Here is a 24,688-nt window from a genome sequence, read left to right on the forward strand (position 1 = left end):
CTTGGAATACTCAGACTATGGTCGATCAAATTCCTCCAGTTTCTACAAAACAAACAGATGGACGCGGCTCAATATCTATAGGATCTCTGCCGCCTCCTCCGCCTACTCAATTCGATGGGGATGAGCCGCCTCCTCCGCCACCAGGATTTGATGATGGAGCTCTACCTCCTCCCCCTCCTCCTCCTGGTTTCGAGGATGATATTTTACAGCCACCACCTCCGCCTCCGGACTTCGATTCAGATATCACAGAGAGTCGAATTATGCGAACACATGATTCTACCAGTCATGTAAGTGGTTATGAAAGAGCCGAGCTTGACAATGATTCGATTAGAATATCATCAGACCATAAGAGAAATTTAGAAAGCCGCTATGCCAGCAATAGTCAGAGGAAACGTTTAAAGAAGGGAAAAAGAAGCTCTAAGAAAGTGAGGGTTGCAACTCAAAAACCAGAAATGCCTCCCGAACACTTGCGGAAGATTATCGATACTCATTCGGATATGGCATCTAAACGATTTAACTACGATAAAAGGGCTTTCTTGGGAGCTCTAAAGTACATGCCTCATGCTATGCTTAAACTTGTGGAAAACATGCCACAACCTTGGGAAGCGGTAAAGGAGGTCAAAGTTCTTTACCATGTGACGGGTGCTATCACATTCGTGAATGAGATTCCGCGTGTCATAGAACCTATATACACCGCCCAGTGGGCCTCTATGTGGTTAGCAATGAGACGAGAAAAACGAGATAGATCTCATTTCAAGCGAATGAGGTTTCCAGCTTTTGATGACGATGAGCCGCCTTTGTCATATGCACAAAACATACTGGCGTGCGAACCCTTAGACCCTATGCATTTGGACCTCGACAAGCTTGAAGATACATTTGTCAAGGATTGGTTTTACGACAGCCGACCTTTGGCCAATGATGAAGACAAGGTCAATGGTTCTTCATATAGGAGGTGGTTTTTGCCGCCACCAGTTATGGCAAACCTGCAAAGATTGGCCACTCCTTTGAGAAACGAAATCCAAGATCACAACTATTATTATCTTTTCGATAAGAAAGCTTTTCTAACATCAAAAGCCCTCAATACAGCAATTCCGGGAGGACCAAAATTTGAACCGTTATATCCTCACGAGGAGGAGGAAGATTTCAATGAATTTAACTCTATTGATAGAATTATTTTTCGAGTTCCAATACGAAGCGAGTACAGAATAGCGTTCCCCCACCTCTATAACTCGCGCCCTCGGTCAGTTGAAATATCCTGGTATGGCGATCCCATTTCTTGCCTGATAAAGAACCAAAACGACACAGAAAACCCCACTTTTTTTTTCCATTCCTCTTTAAATCCCATAATAGCCGAAAATGACAATACCAATATTCACAGACTTTCAGATTACAAAATTTCACTCCCGCAAGAGCTGACCCCCGCAATGGCTGATGAGGAGCTCGTTTTTCCTGATAGTAAAGATGCCTTCGAATTGTTTTTTTCTCCATTCCCATTTAACAAAAATTCTGGAAAAATGGTTAGAGCTCAGGATGTTCCGTTAATCAAAAGTTGGTATTTACAACATCCCGATGAAGAATATCCAATCAAGACTAGAGTTTCTCATCAAAAACTTTTAAAAACGTATGTCTTGAATGAACTCAAACCGAAGAATGGCATTAGCACCAGAAAAGTCAAGCTTCTTAAAGATTTCAGGAATACCAAGTATTTTCAGCAGACGACGATAGATTGGGTAGAAGCAGGTCTTCAATTGTGTCGCCAAGGACACAATATGCTCAACTTACTTATTCATCGCAGAGGCCTAACATATCTCCATCTAGATTACAATTTTAATTTGAAGCCAACCAAGACTTTGACAACCAAAGAACGTAAGAAGTCAAGGTTCGGTAATGCTTTTCATCTGATAAGGGAGTTACTGAAGGTCATCAAATTACTTGTCGACTCTCATGTGCAATATCGGCTTGGTAATGTCGACTCTTTTCAATTGGCAGACGCAATATATTACATTTTGAATCATCTTGGTCAGCTTACGGGGATTTACAGATACAAGTACAAGGTAATGCATCAAATTCGTGCATGTAAGGATCTCAAGCATTTGGTATATTTCAGATTTAACAAGATAATAGGGAAAGGTCCTGGATGCGGCTTTTGGCAGCCGGCATGGAGGGTGTGGATATTCTTTATGAGAGGTATCATTCCGCTTCTGGAAAGATGGCTTGGTAACCTTCTCACTCGGCAATTCGAGGGTAGGTCCAATGAGATTATTAAAACGACAACAAAACAAAGAGCGGAGGCCTATTATGACCTAGAACTTCGAGCTTCGGTAATGAAAGACATTCTAGAAATGATCCCTGAAGGAATTAGGCAAAAAAAGGCGAGAACGGTTCTACAGCATCTGAGCGAAGCCTGGAGGTGCTGGAAGGCAAATATACCATGGGATGTTCCAGGAATGCCCGAGCCAATCAAGAACATAATCGAGAGATATATAAAGGCCAAAGCTAATGGCTGGATCTCTGCGGCTCATCACAACCGAGAGCGAATGAGGCGGGGTGCGCACGTCGAAAAGACCGTAGTCAAAAAGAACTTGGGGCGGTTGACGAGGCTCTGGGTAAAAAATGAGCAAGAAAGACAACAGTTAATCGAAAAAAATGGCCCCGAAATCCAGCCAGACGAAGCAACAGCAATCTTCGCGACAATGGTCAACTGGCTCGAATCGCGCAACTTCTCACCCATACCGTTTCCTCCATTGGCGTACAAAAATGACACCAAGATTCTTGTTCTAGCACTAGAGAATCTAAAGGATGTTTACAGTTCGAAAGTAAGACTAAACTCAACCGAACGTGAAGAACTGGCTTTAATCGAAGAGGCATTTGATAATCCGCACGAAACTTTGAACAGGATAAAAAAATATCTCTTGACTCAAAGAGTTTTTAAGTCGATTGATCTGACAATGGTTGACCACTATCGAACAATATCGCCGGTGTTCGCTGTGGATCCTTTGGAAAAGATTACAGACGCATATTTGGATCAGTACCTATGGTATGAAGCTGACGAGAGGAACCTCTTTCCTAATTGGATAAAACCGAGCGATGCTGAAATACCCCCTCTGCTGGTATACAAATGGTGTCAGGGTTTGAACAATCTTACTGACGTCTGGGATGTCTCAAATGGTCAGTCAACCGCAATTTTAGAAACCAGGCTGGGAGAAATGGCAGAAAAAGTGGACTTCACTCTGCTAAATAGATTACTGAGACTCATTGTCGATCCCAACATTGCGGACTATATGACTGCCAAAAATAATGTGGTTCTTAACTACAAAGATATGGCCCATGTGAATAAATATGGGTTGATCAGAGGCCTACAGTTTGCTTCCTTTATATACCAGTATTACGGTTTGGTTATGGATCTCCTCCTACTTGGGCCGGAAAGAGCAAATGACTTGGCTGGCGGGCCTGAAAGTCCCAACGATTTCATGCAATTTAAAGATATTGAAACAGAGAAAAGAAACCCAATTAGGTTATACGTTCGCTACCTGGATAAAGTGTACATTTTATTCCAGTTTGAGGAGAAGGAGGCTGACGAACTCACTGAGGACTATCTTTCGGAGAATCCTGATCCCAATTTTGCAAATGCTGTGGGCTACAATAACAAAAAATGTTGGCCAAGAGATGCGCGCATGAGATTGATGCGCCAAGATGTAAACTTGGGCCGAGCAATTTTTTGGGAGATGGAAAGTCGGATACCCTCATCATTGGCTGTGCTCAAGTGGGAGACTAGTTTCGTTTCCGTCTACAGCAAGGATAATCCTAATCTATTATTCACAATGTGTGGCTTCGAAGTACGCATTTTGCCAAAGCACAGGATAGACGAGGTGATCTATACTAGTGAAGGTGTCTGGGATCTTTTGGATGATAATACGAAGGAAAGAACTGCTAAGGCATTCCTCAAAGTGTCACAGGAGGCCATAGAAGATTTCGATAGCAAGATTCGTGGCATACTGATGGCATCGGGATCTACAACGTTTACTAAGATTGCAGCAAAGTGGAATACTGCTTTACTCTCACTTTTTGCATACTTTAGGGAAGCAATTGTAGCAACAGAGCCTCTGCTAGACGTCCTGGTAAAGTCAGAAACACGTATCCAGAATAGAGTCAAGCTTGGCTTGAATTCCAAAATGCCGACACGTTTTCCGCCAGCTGTTTTCTACACTCCCAAGGAGCTTGGAGGTTTAGGGATGATAAGCGCATCTCACATTCTAATTCCGGCTTCTGATTTGACATGGTCAAGGCAAACGGAAACCGGAGTTACACACTTTAGGTCAGGGATGAGCCATGAGGATGAAAAATTGATACCTACTATATTTCGATACATAACAACGTGGGAAAACGAGTTTTTAGACTCTCGAAGAGTGTGGGCCGAATACGCTGCCAAAAGACATGAGGCCCTGCAGCAAAATCGCAGACTCGCATTTGAGGAATTGGAAGGTTCTTGGGATAGAGGTATACCAAGGATCAGCACCTTGTTTCAAAAGGATCGTCATGTCTTAGCCTATGACAGGGGGCATCGTGTACGCAGAGAATTCAAGAGTTTCTCATTAGAACGAAACAGTCCTTTTTGGTGGACGAATGCTCACCATGATGGTAAACTATGGAATTTAAATGCATATCGAACTGATGTGATACAGGCGCTTGGAGGCATAGAAACAATCTTGGAACATACTTTATTCAAGGGTACCGGATTCAGTTCTTGGGAGGGGCTTTTCTGGGAAAAAGCTTCAGGATTCGAGGACTCTATGCAATTCAAGAAACTTACGCACGCTCAAAGGACTGGCCTGAGTCAGATCCCCAACCGTCGATTTACTTTGTGGTGGTCACCTACAATCAATAGGGCCAATGTTTACGTTGGATTTCTGGTCCAGCTAGATCTTACTGGGATATTTCTGCATGGAAAGATTCCGACCTTGAAGATTTCTCTGATACAGATTTTCCGTGCGCATCTGTGGCAAAAAATCCATGAAAGCATCGTCTTTGATGTCTGTCAGATATTGGACGGTGAGTTGGATGTGCTTCAGATTGAAACAGTGACTAAGGAGGCAGTTCATCCGCGTAAATCTTACAAAATGAATTCTTCAGCTGCGGATGTTACCATGACCAGCATGTATCAGTGGGCTGTATCTAAACCTTCGTTACTACACGATTCGAAGGATTCTTTCGATGCTACTTATTCAAAGAAAATGTGGTTCGATGTCCAGCTGCGGTATGGTGACTATGATTCTCACGACATATCAAGGTATGTTCGTGCTAAGTTTCTTGACTACACCACTGATAATGTCAGTATGTACCCATCGGCAACAGGTGTCATGATTGGGATCGATCTCGCTTATAACATGTATGATGCTTACGGAAATTGGTTTAGCGGTCTGAAACCTCTGGTTCAGAATGGTATGCGAACCATCATGAAAGCCAATCCTGCCCTGTATGTTTTACGTGAGCGCATCAGGAAAGGTCTTCAGATATACCAGTCAAATATCCAAGAGCCGTTCCTCAACTCATCGAACTACGCAGAGCTATTCAGTAACGACGTTAAGCTCTTTGTTGATGATACGAACGTATACAGGGTAGCAGTTCACAGAACGCTGGAGGGCAATGTCGCGACGAAAGCTATAAATGGCTGTGTTTTTACCTTGAATCCCAAAACTGGCCATCTCTTTTTAAAAATCATCCATACCTCAGTTTGGGCAGGTCAGAAGCGTTTGAGTCAGCTAGCCAAATGGAAGACCGCGGAAGAGGTGAGTGCACTGATCAGGTCCTTACCTAAGGAAGAGCAGCCCAAGCAAATAATTGTTACTCGTAAAGCTATGCTTGATCCATTAGAGGTACACATGTTAGACTTTCCCAACATTGCAATTAGACCTACTGAGCTGAGATTGCCCTTTTCTGCTTCTATGGCTATCGACAAACTGTCAGATGTGGTTCTGAAAGCGACAGAACCGCAAATGGTACTTTTCAACATTTATGACGATTGGCTGGAGAGGGTTTCCTCATACACTGCATTTTCAAGGCTGATTCTTCTTTTGAGGGGCCTGAAAACGGATGAAGAACAAGCGAAAATGATCCTACTTGGTGATCCGACAATTCCTATAAAGCCTCACCACCTGTGGCCTTCATTTTCTGACGAGAAATGGATCGAAATTGAAGCTAAGATGCGTGATTTGATTTTAGGTGCCTATGGAAAGAAGTACAACGTCAACATTTCTGCTTTGACCCAAACTGAAATCAAGGACTTGATACTGGGGCAGAATATCAAGGCGCCTTCGGTCAAGAGGCAGAAAATGGCTGAGCTTGAGGCGGCGAGGATTGAGGATCATGCTGATAGTCTCGATGCCGGAGCATCTAGCGTTATGAAAACTAAGACTGTCAATGCCCAGGGTGAGGAAATAGTCGTCGTTACCTCAGCAAATTACGAAAACGAAGCGTTCTCATCGAAAAACGAATGGAGGAAAAACGCCATTGCGAACAGTTTGTTATACTTGAAGCTTAACAACATATACGTTGCGTCGGACGACTTCATTGAGGAGAAGGACGTTTTCGTCCTGCCGAGAAATTTGCTAAAGAAGTTTATCGAGATATCGGATGTGAAAATTCAAGTTGCCGCCTACATGTATGGCTGCTCTTCACCAGAGCACCCGAATGTCAAAGAAATACGTACTATAGCTCTGTGTCCGCAATTGGGAAATGGCAACTCAGTTCGAATCTGCAAGCCTCCTATCACTGAAGATCAACCAGAGCTCGAAGATCTGCAACTGCTGGGCTGGGTTCACACTCAGACTCAGGACCTGAAATTCATGACAGCACCTGAAGTAACAACACATACAAGGGTATTTGCGTCCCACTTCAAGGAAAAAATAGATTTAACTGTCTGCCTGTTACCAGGTTGTGTGTCCCTTGCAGCGTACAACTTGACTGATGAGGGTTACAACTGGGGCACTCAAAACCAAGGTGTGGCCGACATCATATCAGAAGGCTTTGATCCAGGCTTTAGCGAGCACGCTCAGCTTCTACTTTCCGAGAGGTTCATGGGAAACTTCTTGGTTCCATCCAGTGATTTCTGGAACTATACTTTCATGGGAGCAAGCTTCACCGAAGAGCTGCGGTATGACATGAAGATCGGCATCCCGTTGGAGTTCTACAACGAGACACATCGTATCACCCATTTTCTGCAATTCAGCGCTACCAATGAGGATGAAGCCGTCGACGCTGAACAAGAAGATCCATTCGCCTGAGAAAACGCCAATTATGTTCCACGCAATTGTAAAACTATGTAGATATTTTTGCGAAGTATGCTTATATCTTCATCGTAGTCTTTAGCTGTAACCTTATCTCATCGAGTGGAAAATGGAACAAAAGAACTCGATGAAGACATAAAACATGAAGAACGCAGCGGGAGCGCAACATAGAGAGAATTAGATGAGCAATAAGTTACATCTACAGGTGATGGAAACATTTAGCAATCGACTGTTACGCAAAAGAGACGCATTACTGCGAAGCATTTCGAAGTCCGATAAGCGTCGAGACGATGGACAAGAAGTAAGACAGCAACTTTCAGTGGAGCGAGATTCCGGCCACAATAATCTTACAGTTGCGGTCCACCGTTCAGTTAGAAACCTTATTAAGTTAGGCTTCACCTTTTCACAAATTGTCGAAGGATCAGGAGTTAGCGACGCTTTCCTGAGGCAAGCATTTAGAGAGCTCTCTTTAGATCTGCCGAATGCGAAGCAGCTGGAGGAGCCCCGGGATGATCGCAATTCCACTGGCTATCTTAAACCGAGATTCACCGTGCCGAAGGAAGACAACAATCCCAACTCCCTACCGGAGGGATCGAATCAAGACACTGAGAAACAAACAAGGAGGATGATTGAGCCGGAGCTGCGGCTGTTCATGCTAAAAACGCGACTAGAGATCAATAGGCTGCGATCTCTCGCGAAACAGCCTGAACTTGCCGAGCAACTCAAACAAGATGACGCTCAATCAGCAATTGGAAAACTAAAAAATGCGATCTTCTCAAACCTCCAGGACTTCTTCAATGAGATTGAGGTAGCTGATCCTGTTAGAACTTCAACTCGAAACGACGAGACTCCCAAAAGAGCTCACGGTGATATAAACTTAACATTGGAACGATCACGGAAGAGAGCCAAGACCCAGAATCTCCGCGACATGAAAGGAGACCCTAATGCTAAAGAAAACGTCGAAGTCAGTCAAAAGACGGACCCGTCAATGGTATGTGACTCAATGCACCACCGGGCTTAAGCAAATTACTAACTTTATCCTCTCCACCTCGCAAACGCTTACTTTCGGCTTGCTAAGCTGCGAACTTGCCGAAGCGGGCCTTCAGGAGCTGTACAGTCAAACACGCGGCCATTCGTACCGTATCGACCCGTAATTGCCAGCCGCGTAGCGAGAAGCCGGTGATCGACACATTGCTTCCTACCGTGGCCAGTTTTTTCTAGCAATGAGCAAAGATCTGACTAGAACACTTGAAAGATGAAATTGCCAGCCATTGGAGCACGGTATGGCCGTTCCATCAAGCACTCTCTTGCTTATATAGTTTGGCAGTATTCTTATAGCTGAGGTCACATGACATGGTATTACTATTTAGAGGTGCGGAAGTGAAGGAAGATCAGATCTTACACAATGATCACCATTAGGAGACTCAGTTTTGAGGACGAGAAGCACTCTTTGTACCGGCTGGCAGTCCTATCGTCTGCTCAAGTGGTCTCCTGAGTGTTAAGATGCCGACAACACCAGAAAAGAAGAGATCCGGACATCTGGTAGCGTCGCCTGAAGGCGGAATCTCGGCGGCAACCAAAAAACCAAGTACTGGCGGCTCGAAACGGAAGAGGAAATATCAATTTGCCCCTGTTGACACGCTCGGAAACCGAAGTAACGATGAATCGAATGTTCTCCGAGCAATTTCGGTGTCTCAGGTAAGAAACAGCACGGTAACTAAGTCATCGCGGCAAGAAAAGAAAGCCAGCGAGTCTAAACTGCGCGGTTCTGCCCCAATAGCCAAGGCTAAACATGATGCAAGAGAATCTAGGGTAGCGACTGGTGGAGAGGACGGCATGCCAAGCGAAAAGGTGATCTGGCAATATTCGCCTGTGCGAGAGGAGCATTCGGATAAAGTTGGCAGTTCATATGAAAATTCTGAAGATTGGATGGAACCCGATAGATTCGAGGAACCATCTTCCACTCCGATGCCTAGAAGGCTGAAGAGCGTTCTGAGTTTTGCAAATATTAGTGAACGCGAGCAAACAGATAATGCATGTCCTATGTCTGTTCCAGCTCGGATCTCGACAAGATCTAGGGGTACTACAGAAAGCTTGAGGGAGTCCTTAAGGGACATCGATGATATTTTGGATGATATGGAGGGAGAACTGACACTAAAGCCGAATGTGCCCAAGATGAGTCAAATACCGTCTTCTCCGAGCCGAATGCGGGAGCAGGAGAAGGGGGACACAGCAGATAAAAAATCTGAAGGGGATTGCGCTTACGCGTCGAGCGATGGAGATGATTCGTTGATCAATATTTTGACGGAAAAAAAGTCTGAAAGGCAAAATAGTGCAAGACCACTTACTGATTCAGATCTACTAGACGATTCCCTGGTAGATTACTTCAATGAGATAAATAACAGAAAGGCTGGGGAGTGCTGCGAGGACGACATAGGTAATGTCGAGGCGCGGCTGTCACAGAGCTTAAGAATTCCTGAGACTGACTCACGGCAGGAGCCCGAGGCAAAAATGGACGGGTACATAAAGCTGGCCGGCTTCCCTAGCCGACGGAAAGGTGTAGAGAGGTTCGTGGTTACAAAGACTGCTGAAGTGAGTCTTCCGAAGATCGGGCGTCAGAAAATATTATCTTGTATTGATGAACATGGGAAGAATACCTCTGTCATTGTACGACACCCATGGATATACTTGGAGTTTGAGGAAGGAGACGTCATACACATTGTTGAGGGTCAGAACTTTGAGAATAAAAAACTGCTATCGGATGATAAAGACCCCACGACGCAGCTTGTGAATGATAATCTATTGATACTAAACCCTGATTTGCTTCTTTCCGCAACCGAAGTAGGAGGGTCCGTCGAATGTTTAAGAAGAGCGGTCCTCCAGTCAGTATTAGAAGATTCGAGAGGTGAACCAAGTATTGCCATGATAGTTGGTAATATTGTTCATGAGCTATTACAAAGTGCCTTGATTAACATGGTGAACAATAAGACGCTTACGATGGACTTCTTAGAGAAAAAACTTGATTCACTGTTACAAACATTCTCATTTGCTATCTTGTTATGCAATGCAAGTATAAAAACCGTCAGGAAGGAAATAACTGAAATGCACTTGAAGAACATTCACAACCTTCTTACTAGATATGTGAAACAAGGGAATTATGGTTGCTATGTGTCTGTGTCTGGTACAAGGAAAACCGATCCACTGTCGATAGCGAACGTCATTGACACAGAGGAAAGTGTCTGGTCGCCGATATATGGCCTTAAAGGTTTTCTAGATGTGACATTAGACGTTCTTTGTAAGAAGACACGGTCAATAGTACCTCTCGAGGTGAAAACGGGCAAAAGCAAAAGCATCTCACATGAAGCCCAGGGACTCATCTACACCCTTCTGCTCAATGACAAGTATGAGGTTCCTTTTGATTTTTTTCTCTTACTGTACACTAGACACAATGAAATGATAAAACATCCTTATATGCTTCATTCAATCAAGCATGTCCTCATGTTTAGAAACCAAATGGCAACTAAACTGAAATACAGGTTAAAGGAATTCAAAAAAGGTGGACCAATCGGCGATATTTGGCCTCCACTTTTGCAGAGCTCTTTTTGTGATTCCTGCCACTTGAAAGCTCCCTGCATGGTGATAAACAATTTACTCGAAGATGGTACCGCAGAATCAAGCGGTCTTAAGACAGAAGACTACGAATATCTGACCAACCACCTGGTGGCTAACCATTCTGAAAATAGTCGCTTCTTAAAAAAATACAACGAACTAATAACTCAGGAAGAGTCCTCAATACAATTCATCAACAAAAGCCTTTTCCTTCTAAGCAGCGAAGCTCACGAATCGCAAGGTGGTCATTGCCTCGCAAATCTGAAAGTTGTAAGCTCTACAAATAATCCACTGGATAATAGTTCTTTCCTTCATGTTTTTGCTAGGACTAAAGAAGGTTTGCAGTCGATGCTTTACGCTCAGCTGTCCAAAAATGATAGAGTTACCATTAGTGATGAGTCAGGGCATTTCTGCATCACACAGGGAGTCATAGTGGATATCAAGGCCGATTCAGTAACAATTTCGGCGAGGAGGAAGGTTCTTAACAACAGAATTCCCGCCCAAAAGTCCAGTGGATTGACCAACATAGTCAGCGCAGTTGATGACAGAACAAGCATAGAATCCTTACTGAGGATTCAAAACATGGTTTCTTATCGCATCGACAAGAATGAAGCTCAACAAGGTTTGGCGTTAGCGCGGTTCAGTCTGTTGAACCTTTTTCTGCCCCCAGTGCAATCTGGACAAGTAATAATTGATGAAGGCACGAATGAACTGCGATCCGTGAAAAGATCTGACGGTGGAGATGCACGAATGCGTGCTTTTCTCGTGGACAAAGTGGCACCTCGCTTTTTAACTGATAACGAGTCCCCACTTATCGCAAAGGCAAGACAAACTCTAACACAATTCAATAGCGACCAAATCAAAGCGATAGAGAATGTCCTGAGGGCCCAAGATTATGCCTTGATTTTGGGCATGCCGGGCACTGGTAAAACAACTGTTATTGCTGAGATAATCAAGATTTTGGTCGATGCTGGAAAGAGCATATTATTAACCTCTTATACCCATTCGGCTGTCGATAACGTCTTATTGAAATTGCGAGCGACAAATATCAAAATTGCCCGACTCGGGAGGAAGCATAAGATACTCCCTGAAGTCCAACAATATCAGCCTAATTTCGAGGCTTTCGAAACATACGAGGAATACATTGAAGAGATCAACAGCCTTTCTGTGGTGGCCACCACATGCCTCGGAATCAGCGATGTTCTGTTTTCATTGCGAGAAAAGGATTTCGACTACGTGATTCTGGATGAAGCCAGTCAGATATCAATGCCGATAGCTCTCGCGCCATTAAGATTAGGCGAGAAATTTATCATGGTCGGTGATCACCACCAGTTGCCGCCTCTAGTTAAGAATGAAGCCGCCCGCGTCGGTGGACTGGAGCAATCGTTGTTCAAAATACTCTGCGACGATCATCCTCAAAGCGTCAGTGAGCTAACAATTCAATACCGGATGTGCGAGGATATCATGGCTTTGTCCAACTTTCTGATATACCAAAAGAAGTTGAAATGCGGAAGCGACCAGGTTCGTGACCAAACTTTTAACATTTCGTCCATCGGAAAACTGACACGTTTTCGAACGAATAGCAATCATCAGCCCTGGCTTGAGGACATACTGGACCCGCAGAGAAGGGTGATTTTTTTAAATTACGATAATTGTACTGACTTTGAAGAGACTTCCGAGTCTGACAACATAACTAATGAGGGTGAAGTCAGGATAATCCAGCAGTGCTTAAAAGGGATGGCGAAATGCGGAGTGAATCCCGCAGATATAGGTATTTTGACTTTGTACCGGGCCCAACTGCATCTTCTGAAGAGGACGTTTCAGGGTCCGAAATGGGCTAACCTGGAAATACTAACCGCTGACCAGTTTCAGGGTCGTGACAAGGATTGTATCATCGTATCTATGGTAAGAAGTAATACAAGGAATAATGCAGGCTCATTATTGAAGGAATTACGACGGGTTAATGTCGCGATGACCAGAGCAAAGTCAAAACTTATCATAGCAGGTTCCAAAGAGACAATTGGCTCACTTCCTCAAATCAGAGACTTTATTAATCTGCTTAAAGAGCGCGATTGGATTTATGATCTTGCATCGAATTTTCTACAGGCCTACAACTTTGGCGACGATGGCGAATCGAGGACTGATGAAGAATACTCACCGAAAAACTCCCAAACAAGAACTACGGGCGCTAGGAACCTAAGCAGCCAGTCAAGGATATTCAAAGACACACCTATTGTTCGCCAGGCCATTTCTGAGATCTGACTGATTCAAGTTTATGCACACAGATCCATTTATGCGCGGGCGATCTGTTTGTGGATCTGTATCCACGAAACCTCAAGCTATGCTTGACTCTTTTTCAGCTCAGAGTAAGAATAATACAAGGCGCCCCCCAGCATATCAAAAGCCGTGCTTTCCTGCGCCTCGGCTTGGCTACTTCATAATATCCGCAGGTGCTTTTGTTGTCATTTCGAACTCTGTGCTTCCCGCACATTTTCAGGATATGGACGCTAATCAAGTGCGCGCATCGGAAAAACCGCAAAAGCGCCTGAAATAGTAAATGCCGGGACCTCAACCCTCTAAGGAGCATACTGAGCCAGTATCGTCGGTCGTTATAGGTTATAGGCATTCGTCGCACGATTGCCTTTCGCGAGGGCCGTGGAAGCTAACCATTTTTCGAACGGCAGCTCGGAGCAATGACCGGAGTTCGGCCAATAGCTAGGTGCAATTGAATCTCGCGCATGATTTTTCGCATGGAAATTACTCATCGAGAGGCCGTAACGACGGACCCATTTCTATCCCCGTAAAATTGCCGTGATCGGGATGTGAGGAATGTCTCGGATGCCGACCGCTCCTGCAGAGCTGAGTTGTTGGAATAAATAACAACGGTGGGCAAGAAGCAGGATAAATGGTAGTTGAGTGGTGTACAAAGAGTAGCTAGGCCATTGAGGACCCAGGTGCCTCGTGAGGACGCGTTTCGTCTCGAACGTTCTGGGTGAATCTAATCCGCGACTTTTGATACTTCAACGGATATCCGCATATCTTTTTACTCATCTGTGGCTCGTGATCTGCCTTGGGCCTCGGAGTTATTAAGGGCTAACTATAGTGGTGAAGTTACAAGGACCTACATCCTACACTGCCACTTAATAAGGGACGTTCATCAAGTTTAGGTCAACCATTCCTGCATGTTTTCTTTTTGCTTTCAATGACCGTTAAGCCCATGGAGAAAGGAAATAGAAAAAGTTTGAAGCGATACGGTGAGCCTGGGTCCGACGAGAACCAGGTATCAGCCTCGTCGAGCAATTGCTCAACCCCGAGATCATGTACTAATTCGGCAAGCACCTCCCTAGACGCCGACTTTTCGAAGATCTCTCTTTCGGGGTCGTCTATGAACTCGCAGCTGGAGGCACTCGCGAATACAAATTTACTAACTGTGAGAATAAAGCTTGCTGATCGAGGTGACGATGCATCTGATGAGATGCAGGGCATTGTGTCCGAGCTGGAGGCTGTGTGCCATCACCACAAGGGGACGTTTGTGAATGCTGCTAACATTGAGCCATATGAATACCTAGCCGATAGTAGGAGGTTGAACGTCATTGAAGAGCATAAAGATATTTATATCTTCGAGAGTGGGAACGTTGAGTTTGCAAGCGCCAGCTCAAGTGATAGCAAGGAGACACCGTATAATTACGATAAAGTTATTCAGGTTCAGTTCAAAAGATTTAACGTACTCAAGTCGGTTTGCAATGTGGTTCAAAATATCTTAAAAAGTAAAAATGAGTTAATTGAGAAATGGTCTATTAGTTACAACGGGCATGCACTGGCACAACCAGGCAACCTTTACGTGAAAGGAGTGCCGAAAGATATGCTGCTGGACCAGGTTATTCCCATCTTTTCCAAGTTTGGTCCAGTTTCATGTCTCAAAATTATATGCGATAATGTAACTGGTGAGTCACTCGGCTATGGTTTTGTTTCATATCCGTTGGGTTCTCAGGCATCCAGATGCATAAGCGAATTGAATGGTAAGAAACTGGGTTCCAGTACATTGTTCATCAATTTCCACATTGAGAGGAAAGAGAGGGAGCGAATCTATCGAGACAACATCAAGGAAAATAGCGATGACGAGAAGTTCAGGGGCGTTTTTGTCGGGAACCTGCCCGTTCTTAATTCTAACAATGAAGTTCTAACCCCGGAAGATGTCATCAAGCTTTTCCGCGAGCGATTAGCACCATTAATGACGGATCTTGTCATCGAGTCCGTGTATTTTCCTAGGAAAATCAGACCGGGCGGTTCTCAGTTTCTTTCGGAGATCGACACAGAAGTGGAAAATGAAGCTGCGAAGTACGAGAAATCGGCTGAGGAGGGGTGTGAGGCCATCGACGACACTAAACGGTACTGTCCTCAACATGATGACAATCCCTTTAAAAATTACGGATTCATCAAGTTTGCAAACCATGCACAAGCCGTGAAAGCCATAGAGGTATTCAACGATTTCGAATGGCTAGGCCGTAAGCTTGTGGTTAACAAGGCCGCTCAAAACAAAGCACAGGCCTATCATCATAAGAAACCGCTAATTTCGACTGGCTTTGGGAATAGAGGTGATAATAACTATTATCCTGCTCCGAACTTGTATGGGTTATATGGCGGGCTTGGGAACTTGTTCTTCCCTTATGTCAATTCTATGGGTTCACTTTCAGCGTCATCCTCGGACGATACAGATCTGTCAGATAGCGAAGCTGCATATCCTTTGAACCGATCTCGAAGTGCTGGCCCGTACAGCCCCGCTTTTCAGACTTTTGAGCAGATGCCCAGTCCTGCCCAAGCTTTCGATCCTTCTGCTACCGGTGGTACTGTATTCCCAATGAATGCATACGGGATTATTTCTCAAAGCCCACCGTTTGCATTGCCGCTACCGACTCGGGACCAGCAGGAGTCGAATCTATATGTCAAGCATATTCCATTATCTTGGAAGGATGAGGACCTCTACGACTTCTATCAAGTATTTGGAGACATAATCAGCGCCAAGATTATAACAATAGGAGGCGGTAAAGGCCGGAATTGCGAGGGCCAAAGTTCGCCAATTTCTAATGCAGTTAATCGTGATCCGAACCATCCAGGAACTTCTAGAGGATATGGTTTTGTTTGCTTCAAGAATCCGCTGGATGCATCGCGCGCTATTCTGGCGACGAACAACTTTCCATTGTCACACGCTCACATCCTTCATGTATCTTTTGCGCAAAAACGAGCAAGATTCGGCCAAAGCGGTGTAGGTTCAGGTCATGGCCAACGCGCAAACCCCGATAGTCATCCATTCAATCCAAAATTAGCATCAAACAGAGCGTCTTTCAACGAACATTCTAGAGGTCAGATTAATGTCAAGTTCCTGAATGCCATGAGGCAACAAAGACCAAGTACTGGCGGACCTATGCCCAGCAACTTCTTGCCTCGCGGCGGCGCTTGGGCAGGTGTACCCATAGCTCCGCCTTCGGTATCCCATGCGTTGCCTTCAGCTCCTTTTGTGCCGTCAAGCGCTAACACCTCTCTGATGATGAGGGAGCCCTATGTGATGCATCATCCGAACTCGAGATCTGATGATGATGAGGCCGATGACGGGATTTCAGTCTGATCGGCACTTCAAGATAACCGTTTGTACATATTAATGCATTTTATTTAAAGCAAAACCTGACATAGTCGGTCGTTAGAATTACAAAATTGCTATTATACAAATCAATTGTTAAGCGAGCCACATCATTTCATGGTTTGGGTATCGTAGATGTGGGTCCCATTCTATCACAGTTCTGGAGATGGGCATGGCGTGCAAGTGTTGACTTGAATCTCAATGCTCTGTAGCGTTCTTCTCGCCATTACCTATCGATAGGGCTTTGACCCAAGATGGAGTTTAGCATCATTTAATTTAGTTATCCGTCGAATTGCTATTCGAAAAGCCTGCCATTGGGAGCTCGCCTGTCGATGAGGCAACCAATTCTTCCTTCAAAACTTGAAGGCTCTTTATGTAACGGTCATAGTTGGTCTTGTGGTCCTTTTCTTGCGCAGAATCTCTGGAAAGATCACCACATAGTGATGGCAGAACATCAGCGACTGTAGCGAGCGATTTCCTTAAAATCTGCAGATTATTCTCTAGACGTTGATGATAATCGCTAATTGGACAAACGTCTGCGGCATTGGAGGATACCACTGAGGAGCTGGGCGTTGTATAAGACCCCAGAGGACCGGGCGCGTGAGGGAAAGGTGATTGGTACTGGAAAGCATTCAGAGAATATAGAGGGCTTGATGATCTGTATTGCACCGGCGCCGGTGCGGGCGTGGACGAAGCTGTAGATGACGGAGCGGTCGGCGCCGCTGATTGCTGGATTACCTCCGGTAGCGAGATAGTTCGGGATCTCGCTATCAGATGCTCCTTGCGGTGCAAGTGTGGCAGCAGCGGCTGCTGTTGCTGCTGAGGTTCCTGTTTTTGCAAGCCGAGCGCCGCCGGCGGCAGCAAGGGCAAAGAAGCATAGTGTCGACGATCATACTGCTGCTGCTGCTCCGCCAGCGGCGCCGACGCATCTTGACCACCATAACCAGAGCCGTTTGCAGACCCGACGTAGTTTATACAAACCGTGGATAGCACGTTTTTCCTCTTGCCATCCCTGCCGACTCCAGTGCTCTTACGCTGGATCTTCTTGAGCGTCGCAACATCAGCGTCCTTCCTGAAGTGGCCCTGGGGATGGCTGAAAGACCACAACACTTCGCTGCGGTCCTTCGAGCCGCCACTCCTACCAGCTGCCGCGCTTTCCGGCGCCGTAGTGATCTTGTGGAACCCGTACATGTGAAGCTGGCGAACAAAACTGCTAACATTCCCATGTTTGAAATATCGCTTCAGAACCATCCTGCTGAACCCACTGTCGTACGGTTTCAGCACGAACGTGGCGTCGTCCTCTTCCGACCACTTTATCCATTCCCGCAGATGCGATTCTGAAAGAATCGCATGTAGTTGGTGAATAAACGTCTTTGAATGCATCGCAACCAAAGGAAAAGGTGAAAAAAGCTGCAAGACCCAACCTTACCACAAACTCATGTATCTTTGCAAAACTTCAGTTCGCTTCAAATCTGATTTCAACACTTCCAATCAATGTGGGGCAAACGGTAACGAAAAAAACTTCTTGAACTTCCTGTAACTAGAGCAAACCTTTCTGATCCTATTCAACAAGATACCACACCACCAAACGATCCAATACACCAGTAGTGGGCTTCCTGTCCATTATTACTTTCCAACTGGAAAATTAAGCTTTGACACCTTCTGGCAGGCAAGGTTTATCGAGGTCGTGAATCGTGACCTTTAATTCAAATACTTAGAATAAATCCGATGAGATGGCAAGGCTTGTACGGAGCTGAGGGTTCTAGCGATTGGCGAGCACTGAGCTGTCGGCGACACGGGCGAAGGCGTCGTCGTCGACGTACCAGCGCACCTTCTCGCCGTAGGAGGCGTTGATGAGCGCGGTGGGGAGCGAGACGTTGCGGTCGTCGAAAATCTTGTGCATGATCTGCTGCTTGGAGCTGCCCTCTGCGACGAAGGCGATGTTGCGGGAGCGTGCGATCACGGGCAGCGTGAAGGTGATCCTGTCGCTGGGTGGCTTGGGCGAGTCGCGGCACCACGCGACGGTCTTGGAGGTCTCTTCGAGCAGGTACCTGTGGGCGTCGCCCGGGAACAGCGAGCAGGTGTGGCCGTCGGGGCCGCAGCCGAGCAGCAGCAGGTCGAAGCCCGCGGCCGGCAGCAGCGACGCGTACTCCTCCGCGATCTTCTCGTTCTGGTGCGAGCCCTGCTGGACCAGCGCCTCGTTGATGGCGTAGACGGTGGGCCCGAGGTTCAGATGGTCGCCGTGGTGCGAGAGCGGGTCCAGCACCGCTGTCTTGAACGCTCCGTAGTTGCTCTGGGGGTCGTCGAGCGGCACCAGTCTCTCGTCGCAGAAGTAGATCTGCCACTTGGACCACTTCACCTTGGCGGACAGCTCGTCGTCGTCGACCAGGCTCGCTCTCAGAACGTTCACGAGCGAGCCTCCGCTGATCGCAACGGTGAAGGTGCTGTTGCCGTCGGCCGCAAGGGCGCGCTCCTGGCATTCCACGATAAACTCGCCTACTTTGCGAGCCAACACTTGTTTCTCCGAGTACTTGTAGACCTCCACCATCAGTAACACCTGCAATCGATCAATATAGCTGCTGAACACTGCGCCTGGCCGTCCTGCTGGAGCAGTGCTCTTTATATCCCAGTTGCCACGCCCGATAAGCACGGCCCTAGTGGACGACCGGGTAACGAGACACTGCTCTAACGCCGTCAAATCCATCAGGAGGGCCTCTGAATGGTGGCTGCTGCTGCCTGATACTGTGCCGAGAGCCTGGGATTCTGGCGAGACCTTAACCATGTCGCTGGGACCTCTGGCTGTCTCTGTAGCGCGGGCTCTTCAGAAAGCGAGCTGCCGCGGGCTCAGACATCTGTTCTCCCGAGCACTTGCCATTCGTCGACGGGGCCCTCGCACTTGACCACCTTGAAAGTGCCCGGCAGACTCCACGAGCAAGTCGGCGTGGTGGAAAGCTGCCAGGCGAGCTGGCGGTCGCCGCCCGTCGCGGGCAGGCTGCGCAATTGGACATCCAGGGCGTCTTCTATCCTCTGCTGTATAATCCGCAGGAACGCCTGGCTGATGGGGTAGGTCTCGGAGTACAGCAGCGAGAGATGCGGGCGAAACTCGTCTCGAGCCCACGTCGCCGCCCTCTGGCTCCGGGATGTGTCGTCTATCTCGACGTAAAGTTCTCTCATGATCTGGGCAATGCTGATCAGGTATCTGTTTTCGTGACACTCAAGGACCACCTTGTCGAAGAACTTCTTTCCCACGCTGCAGCGCTTGAATGAGACCAGCTGTCCGCCGCTGCTTGCAGACCCGAGTAGCGGCTTGATCGACTGCACCGCAGCGACGCAGGAGGTCAGAATCTTGTTCACGTCATCCGGGTCGTTGCACACCAGGTTATTCGTGATCGTGATGTGTGGCTCGAACCTTGGCGAGCTGGGGAATATGCTTTGGAGGGACTCGATCAACAGCTCGAGAATCTCATACGCAGCAGAACCCTGCTGCGGGCAGTACCAGAGTGCAATCGTCATTAGACAACCAATTAGAAGCTATTCGGACAGCCAAATGGTTTACCTGTGCTTCCGCTGTCGAGGTTCTTGTCCCAAGTCTTTACGCCTTAGAATGGCTAGACGGCAGCTCTTAGTCTAAGCGGAAGGCGCCGCGCAAGTACACAGAAAGCAACCAACACTCGGCCGGCGAGCCCTGATCTGGGTAGCAGTCGGCCAGAAGCAGGCCAGAGTGCTACCAATTGCTGCTAGTGGCATTATTTGATGTCCACGCCCAGACACCACACCAATAGCGATGCTCCTTCAAGGTTACCACGCTTTTAGCTGGCAGTTGATCGACAGGCGATGATTAGCTAGCTCATCGAACAAGAATAAGCAGCCAGGGGCGCTTGAGATATCGCTAGATGCCTGTTTGTCGGTCCTGTAGGGGGACAGAGTTTGAGAGAGACCTTTCGAACGCGAATAATGACCTTGTGTGTAAGAACTGTGGTGTTGTCTCGGAGGATAATCCGATCGTGTCGGAAGTGACGTTTGGCGAAACGAGTGCCGGTGCTGCGGTCGTCCAGGGGTCTTTCATCGGTGCCGGTCAAAGTCATGCGTCTTTTGGGTCGCATGGTGGCTCGAGTGCGCTGGAGTCCCGCGAAGCTACGCTGAACAATGCTCGAAGGAAGCTTCGTGCTGTCTCCCATGCGTTGAACATTCCGGAGTATATCATGGAGGCCGCATACCAGTGGTACAAGCTTGCCCTGGCGAACAATTTTGTCCAGGGACGACGTTCTCAGAATGTGATCGCATCTTGCCTGTACGTGGCATGCCGTAAAGAAAAGACCCATCACATGTTGATCGACTTCTCCTCCAGATTGCAAGTTGGTGTTTATTCTATTGGTGCTACATTCCTGAAAATGGTGAAGGCGCTGCATATCACTAAACTGCCTCTAGCGGATCCTTCACTGTTTATTCAGCACTTTGCCGAGAAACTAGACCTTGGAGATAAGAAAATCAAGGTTGTGAAGGATGCAGTCAAGCTTGCCCAGAGGATGTCGCGCGACTGGATGTACGAAGGTCGTAGACCAGCAGGGATTGCCGGAGCCTGTATTTTATTGGCTTGCAGGATGAACAACTTGAGAAGAACACATTCGGAGATCGTGGCCGTGTCCCATGTGGCTGAAGAGACGCTCCAACAACGTTTGAACGAGTTCAAGAACACTAAAGCTGGGAAGCTTTCCATCAAAGAATTCAGGAATGATGAGTCAACGGAGCCTGGAGCTCATCCCCCCTCGTTTGCAAAAAATAGGATCAAAGAGACAAAGTTGAAGAGGAAGCTGGACCGGATGGAGATGAATGAGACAAGCGAAGAAGCTCTAAACCGAAATCCCATCTTAACGCAGATTCTTGGTGAGCAAGAACTCTCCTCGCGTGAAATCTTGTATTACCTAAAGCAGTTTTCGCAAAGACGAGAGCAGGAAATCAAGAATATGAAAGCGACACATGGGATCGATGATTTACACGTTTACCGGACTGAATCACAGGACGACGAGCCTGCCGATGATCAGAAAGACACTAACGGGGATGGCAAATTTCAAGATAGCATAGACGGCTACACCCTGGAAACAGATCCGTATAGACCACGTAACTTGCATCTGCTTCCCACCACCAAATCACTGCTGTCAAAGGTGCCGGACGATCCAGACAACTTGGAAGATGTGGACGACGAGGAGCTGGATGCACAACTCCTGGACGACGAGGCGTCGAAGTTGAAGGAAAGGATATGGATTGGGATAAACGGTGAGTATCTGCTCGAGCAGGAAAGCAAGCGTTTAAAGCAGGAAGCGGATGTGGCCGCTGGAAACACCTCTGGTAAGAGAAGACGCACCAAAAGACGCAAGAAAACGTCTGCGGAGATCGATGCTGCCGCAGCGGCTGGCATGATGTCAGACTTAAAGGACGAATCCGGTTTGAAAGCTGCCTTGAAAGCTGCCGAGGAGAGCGGTGATTTCACTGCAGCGGACAGCGTCAAAAACATGCTACAAAAAGCTAGTTTCTCGAAGAAAATCAACTACGACGCTGTCGATGGTCTGTTCAAGTAACTGGCAAGAGACACACTGGGATACCGCTCATAAGAGCATCGCAACGGGGAGTTCTTGTATTATTCTTATATACTGAAGCTTGGTATTATCACGATTGACGAGCAGATTGATAAATTTTCATCTCACAGCTCATCTCATCTCATCTCATCGCATCTCATCGCACTACTATGCTAGATAAGGTTCTGTAAAGGTTATCTTGATCGAGTTGCTTCATCAATAGCTTCCTGGTGGCACGTCTGACAAATGGCAAAACGTGGGAGGGCTGCTATTTTGCCGACTAATATTATTCTGCTGCAAAATTTGGTGAAGCGTGATCCGGAATCATACCATGAAGAGTTCCTACAGCAATATGCCCATTACGAGTCATTGAGAGATATCTTTATGCTGCAAGGTTTGACAGGTTCGGAGAATATCGGAGTCTCTGGTGAAACAGGTTCTTCTGGTTCTTCAGGTACCACAAGTACAACCGAGCAGCTTCTTGAGCTAATCGGCTTTGTTTCGCAAGTCTGTTCATGTTTTCCCAAGGAGACCGCAAACTTTCCTGACGAGCTGAAGCAATTGGTTCTTGAGCATCACAAATCACTGCCGTTTGCATTAAAGGAAAAGATCATCGCATCACTGACGATGCTGAGAAACAAAGGTGTGATCACAGCTGAACAATTTATTCAGACATTGTTCCCTCTGCTGATTGCTTACTCGTCTCAAGGCAATGCCTTAACAGTAAATTCCCATGCGCGTGAACTGAGACAACTGATATACAAGAATCTGATTTCCTTGCTGAAGAGCTGTAACACAGGATCGAAAAACCAGAAGCTGAACAGATCTACCCAGGCTGTCTGCTTTAACTTGCTCGACCAGCCCGACTCTCAAGGTATTTGGGCTTCCAAGCTGACGAGAGAGCTGTGGAGGCGAGGCATTTGGGATGATTCCAGAACTGTTGAGATCATGACCCAGGCGACACTACACAGTGACGTGAAGATCGCCATCTCAGGAGTCATGTTCTTTCTAGACGCAGATAGAGAACGTGAGGCCAATTTCGAGGAAGATTCTGACGACGAAGGAGGATTCGATCTGGATGCAGTTAAACATAAGATGCAGGTTAATAAGAAAACCGGTAGACGTAATAAAAAATTAGAGAATGCTATCAAGACTTACAAGAAGAAAAAAAGCGGTTCCGGACAGCCCAGCGGCTATCTGAATTTCAGTGCAATCCATCTTTTGCGAGATCCACAGGGATTCGCTGAGAAGCTTTTCAACCAGCATTTATCTGGGAAGAGTAATACGAAGTTTGACCTTGATCAGAAGATCTCGCTGATGCAGCTGATCTCCAGAATGGTTGGTACGCACAAATTGATGATTCTGGGGCTATACACTTTCTTCCTGAAGTATCTAACTCCGAAGCAAAGAGATGTGACAAAGATAATGTCGGCGTGTGCCCAAGCATGTCACGAATTGGTGCCACCAGAGAACTTACAAGTACTTGTCCGCAAGATCGCAGACGAATTCGTGTCAGACGGTGTCGCCTCCGAGGTGGCGGCGGCTGGTTTGAACACCATCAAAGAAATATGTTCTCGTGCACCTCTGGCGATCGACGAAACCTTGCTGCAGGATCTAGTGGAGTACAGGAGCTCCAAGGCGAAGGGTGTCAACATGGCGGCCAAATCGCTGGTGACCCTGTACCGTGAGGTTGCGCCAGAGATGTTGAAGAAGAAGGACCGTGGTAAGGTTGCCTCTATGGAATTGCAGGAAGCCAGACGTGAAGGCCAGGACATCAAGCAGAAGAGACCGCAATTTGGTGTCGAAACTGACCAAGTCGAGGGCATTGCTGGTATTGAACTGCTTGCCAAATGGAAACAAGAGAACGGGGACGGCGACGAGGACGAGGAAGCCAATTGGGAAGTCGACGAGGAAGCCGCCAGTGAGGACGATGTGGACGGTGAGTGGGTCACCATTGAAAGCGATAAAGAGTACGATGTCGAGATGAGCGACAGCGACGACAAGGACTCTGATCTGGAACTCAGCGAAGACGAAGACGGCGACGCCGGCAAGAAGCCTGCAAAGATCGAGCCAGAGGAGGCATTTCGCGACCTTGCATCTACCAGAGTGCTCACCCCAGCTGATTTCGCAAAGCTGAATGAACTGCGCGCTGAAGAAGGTGTCTCCAAGCTAATGGGCTTCCCAAACAAGAAGAACGAAGAGCTCGTCGACTCCGAGACCCTGGTCGGCCCCGTCAAGTACAAGCAGACCCGTGAAGAGAGGATCCAGAAGATCATGGAGGGCCGCGAAGGCCGTGACAAGTTTGGCAGTCGACGCGGCAAGCGGGACAAGGCTCACTCGACCACCAACAGAGAAAAGGCCAGAAAGAAGAATTTTGTCATGATGATCCACAAGCGCTCAGTACAGGGCAAGCAGAAGATGTCGCTGCGAGATAAGCAGAAGGTTCTCCGTGCTCACATCACAAAGCAAAAGAAGAAGGGATTCTAGTAGAAGTTACAATTAGACAAACCCATGTACATTAGTTCTTAGAATCGGTACGACTATGGCGATATTTAGCCGCCGAAGTCGGTGTCGCGGTTATCCGCACT

General features: G+C 46.9%; 9 protein-coding genes across 9 annotated transcripts; 6 read left to right on the forward strand and 3 right to left on the reverse strand.

Annotated features, from left to right (window-relative positions):
- Positions 1-17: 17 nt before the first annotated feature.
- Positions 18-7,280, forward strand: PRP8 (U4/U6-U5 snRNP complex subunit PRP8; the record flags this gene model as incomplete). Its single annotated transcript, XM_037281058.1, has 1 exon — positions 18-7,280. One exon carries the CDS (start codon positions 18-20, stop codon positions 7,278-7,280), a length of 7,263 nt encoding a protein of 2,420 aa, XP_037136953.1.
- Positions 7,281-7,464: 184 nt separating this feature from the next.
- HG536_0A00960 (uncharacterized protein) lies at positions 7,465-8,304 on the forward strand (the record flags this gene model as incomplete). The annotated part of the gene is made up of 1 exon (XM_037281059.1): positions 7,465-8,304. The coding sequence occupies one exon, from the start codon at positions 7,465-7,467 to the stop codon at positions 8,302-8,304; it is 840 nt and encodes a 279-aa protein (XP_037136954.1).
- A 482-nt stretch (positions 8,305-8,786) lies between these two features.
- Positions 8,787-13,154, forward strand: DNA2 (bifunctional ATP-dependent DNA helicase/ssDNA endodeoxyribonuclease DNA2; the record flags this gene model as incomplete). Its single annotated transcript, XM_037281060.1, has 1 exon — positions 8,787-13,154. The coding sequence occupies one exon, from the start codon at positions 8,787-8,789 to the stop codon at positions 13,152-13,154; it is 4,368 nt and encodes a 1,455-aa protein (XP_037136955.1).
- A 940-nt stretch (positions 13,155-14,094) lies between these two features.
- RIE1 (Rie1p) lies at positions 14,095-16,515 on the forward strand (the record flags this gene model as incomplete). The annotated part of the gene is made up of 1 exon (XM_037281061.1): positions 14,095-16,515. One exon carries the CDS (start codon positions 14,095-14,097, stop codon positions 16,513-16,515), a length of 2,421 nt encoding a protein of 806 aa, XP_037136956.1.
- Positions 16,516-16,803: 288 nt separating this feature from the next.
- On the reverse strand, positions 16,804-17,910 carry MGA1 (Mga1p; the record flags this gene model as incomplete). Its single annotated transcript, XM_037281062.1, has 1 exon — positions 16,804-17,910. One exon carries the CDS (start codon positions 17,908-17,910, stop codon positions 16,804-16,806), a length of 1,107 nt encoding a protein of 368 aa, XP_037136957.1.
- A 379-nt stretch (positions 17,911-18,289) lies between these two features.
- On the reverse strand, positions 18,290-19,309 carry HG536_0A01000 (6-phosphogluconolactonase; the record flags this gene model as incomplete). The annotated part of the gene is made up of 1 exon (XM_037281063.1): positions 18,290-19,309. The coding sequence occupies one exon, from the start codon at positions 19,307-19,309 to the stop codon at positions 18,290-18,292; it is 1,020 nt and encodes a 339-aa protein (XP_037136958.1).
- Positions 19,310-19,371: 62 nt separating this feature from the next.
- CPD1 (2',3'-cyclic-nucleotide 3'-phosphodiesterase) lies at positions 19,372-20,040 on the reverse strand (the record flags this gene model as incomplete). The annotated part of the gene is made up of 1 exon (XM_037281064.1): positions 19,372-20,040. One exon carries the CDS (start codon positions 20,038-20,040, stop codon positions 19,372-19,374), a length of 669 nt encoding a protein of 222 aa, XP_037136959.1.
- A 380-nt stretch (positions 20,041-20,420) lies between these two features.
- BRF1 (transcription factor TFIIIB subunit BRF1) lies at positions 20,421-22,103 on the forward strand (the record flags this gene model as incomplete). Its single annotated transcript, XM_037281065.1, has 1 exon — positions 20,421-22,103. One exon carries the CDS (start codon positions 20,421-20,423, stop codon positions 22,101-22,103), a length of 1,683 nt encoding a protein of 560 aa, XP_037136960.1.
- Positions 22,104-22,346: 243 nt separating this feature from the next.
- On the forward strand, positions 22,347-24,587 carry SDA1 (Sda1p; the record flags this gene model as incomplete). The annotated part of the gene is made up of 1 exon (XM_037281066.1): positions 22,347-24,587. One exon carries the CDS (start codon positions 22,347-22,349, stop codon positions 24,585-24,587), a length of 2,241 nt encoding a protein of 746 aa, XP_037136961.1.
- Positions 24,588-24,688: the final 101 nt, after the last annotated feature.

The sequence above is a fragment of the Torulaspora globosa genome, chromosome 1 (assembly GCF_014133895.1).
Source record: "Torulaspora globosa chromosome 1, complete sequence".
In the NCBI taxonomy this organism is placed as follows: domain Eukaryota; kingdom Fungi; phylum Ascomycota; class Saccharomycetes; order Saccharomycetales; family Saccharomycetaceae; genus Torulaspora; species Torulaspora globosa.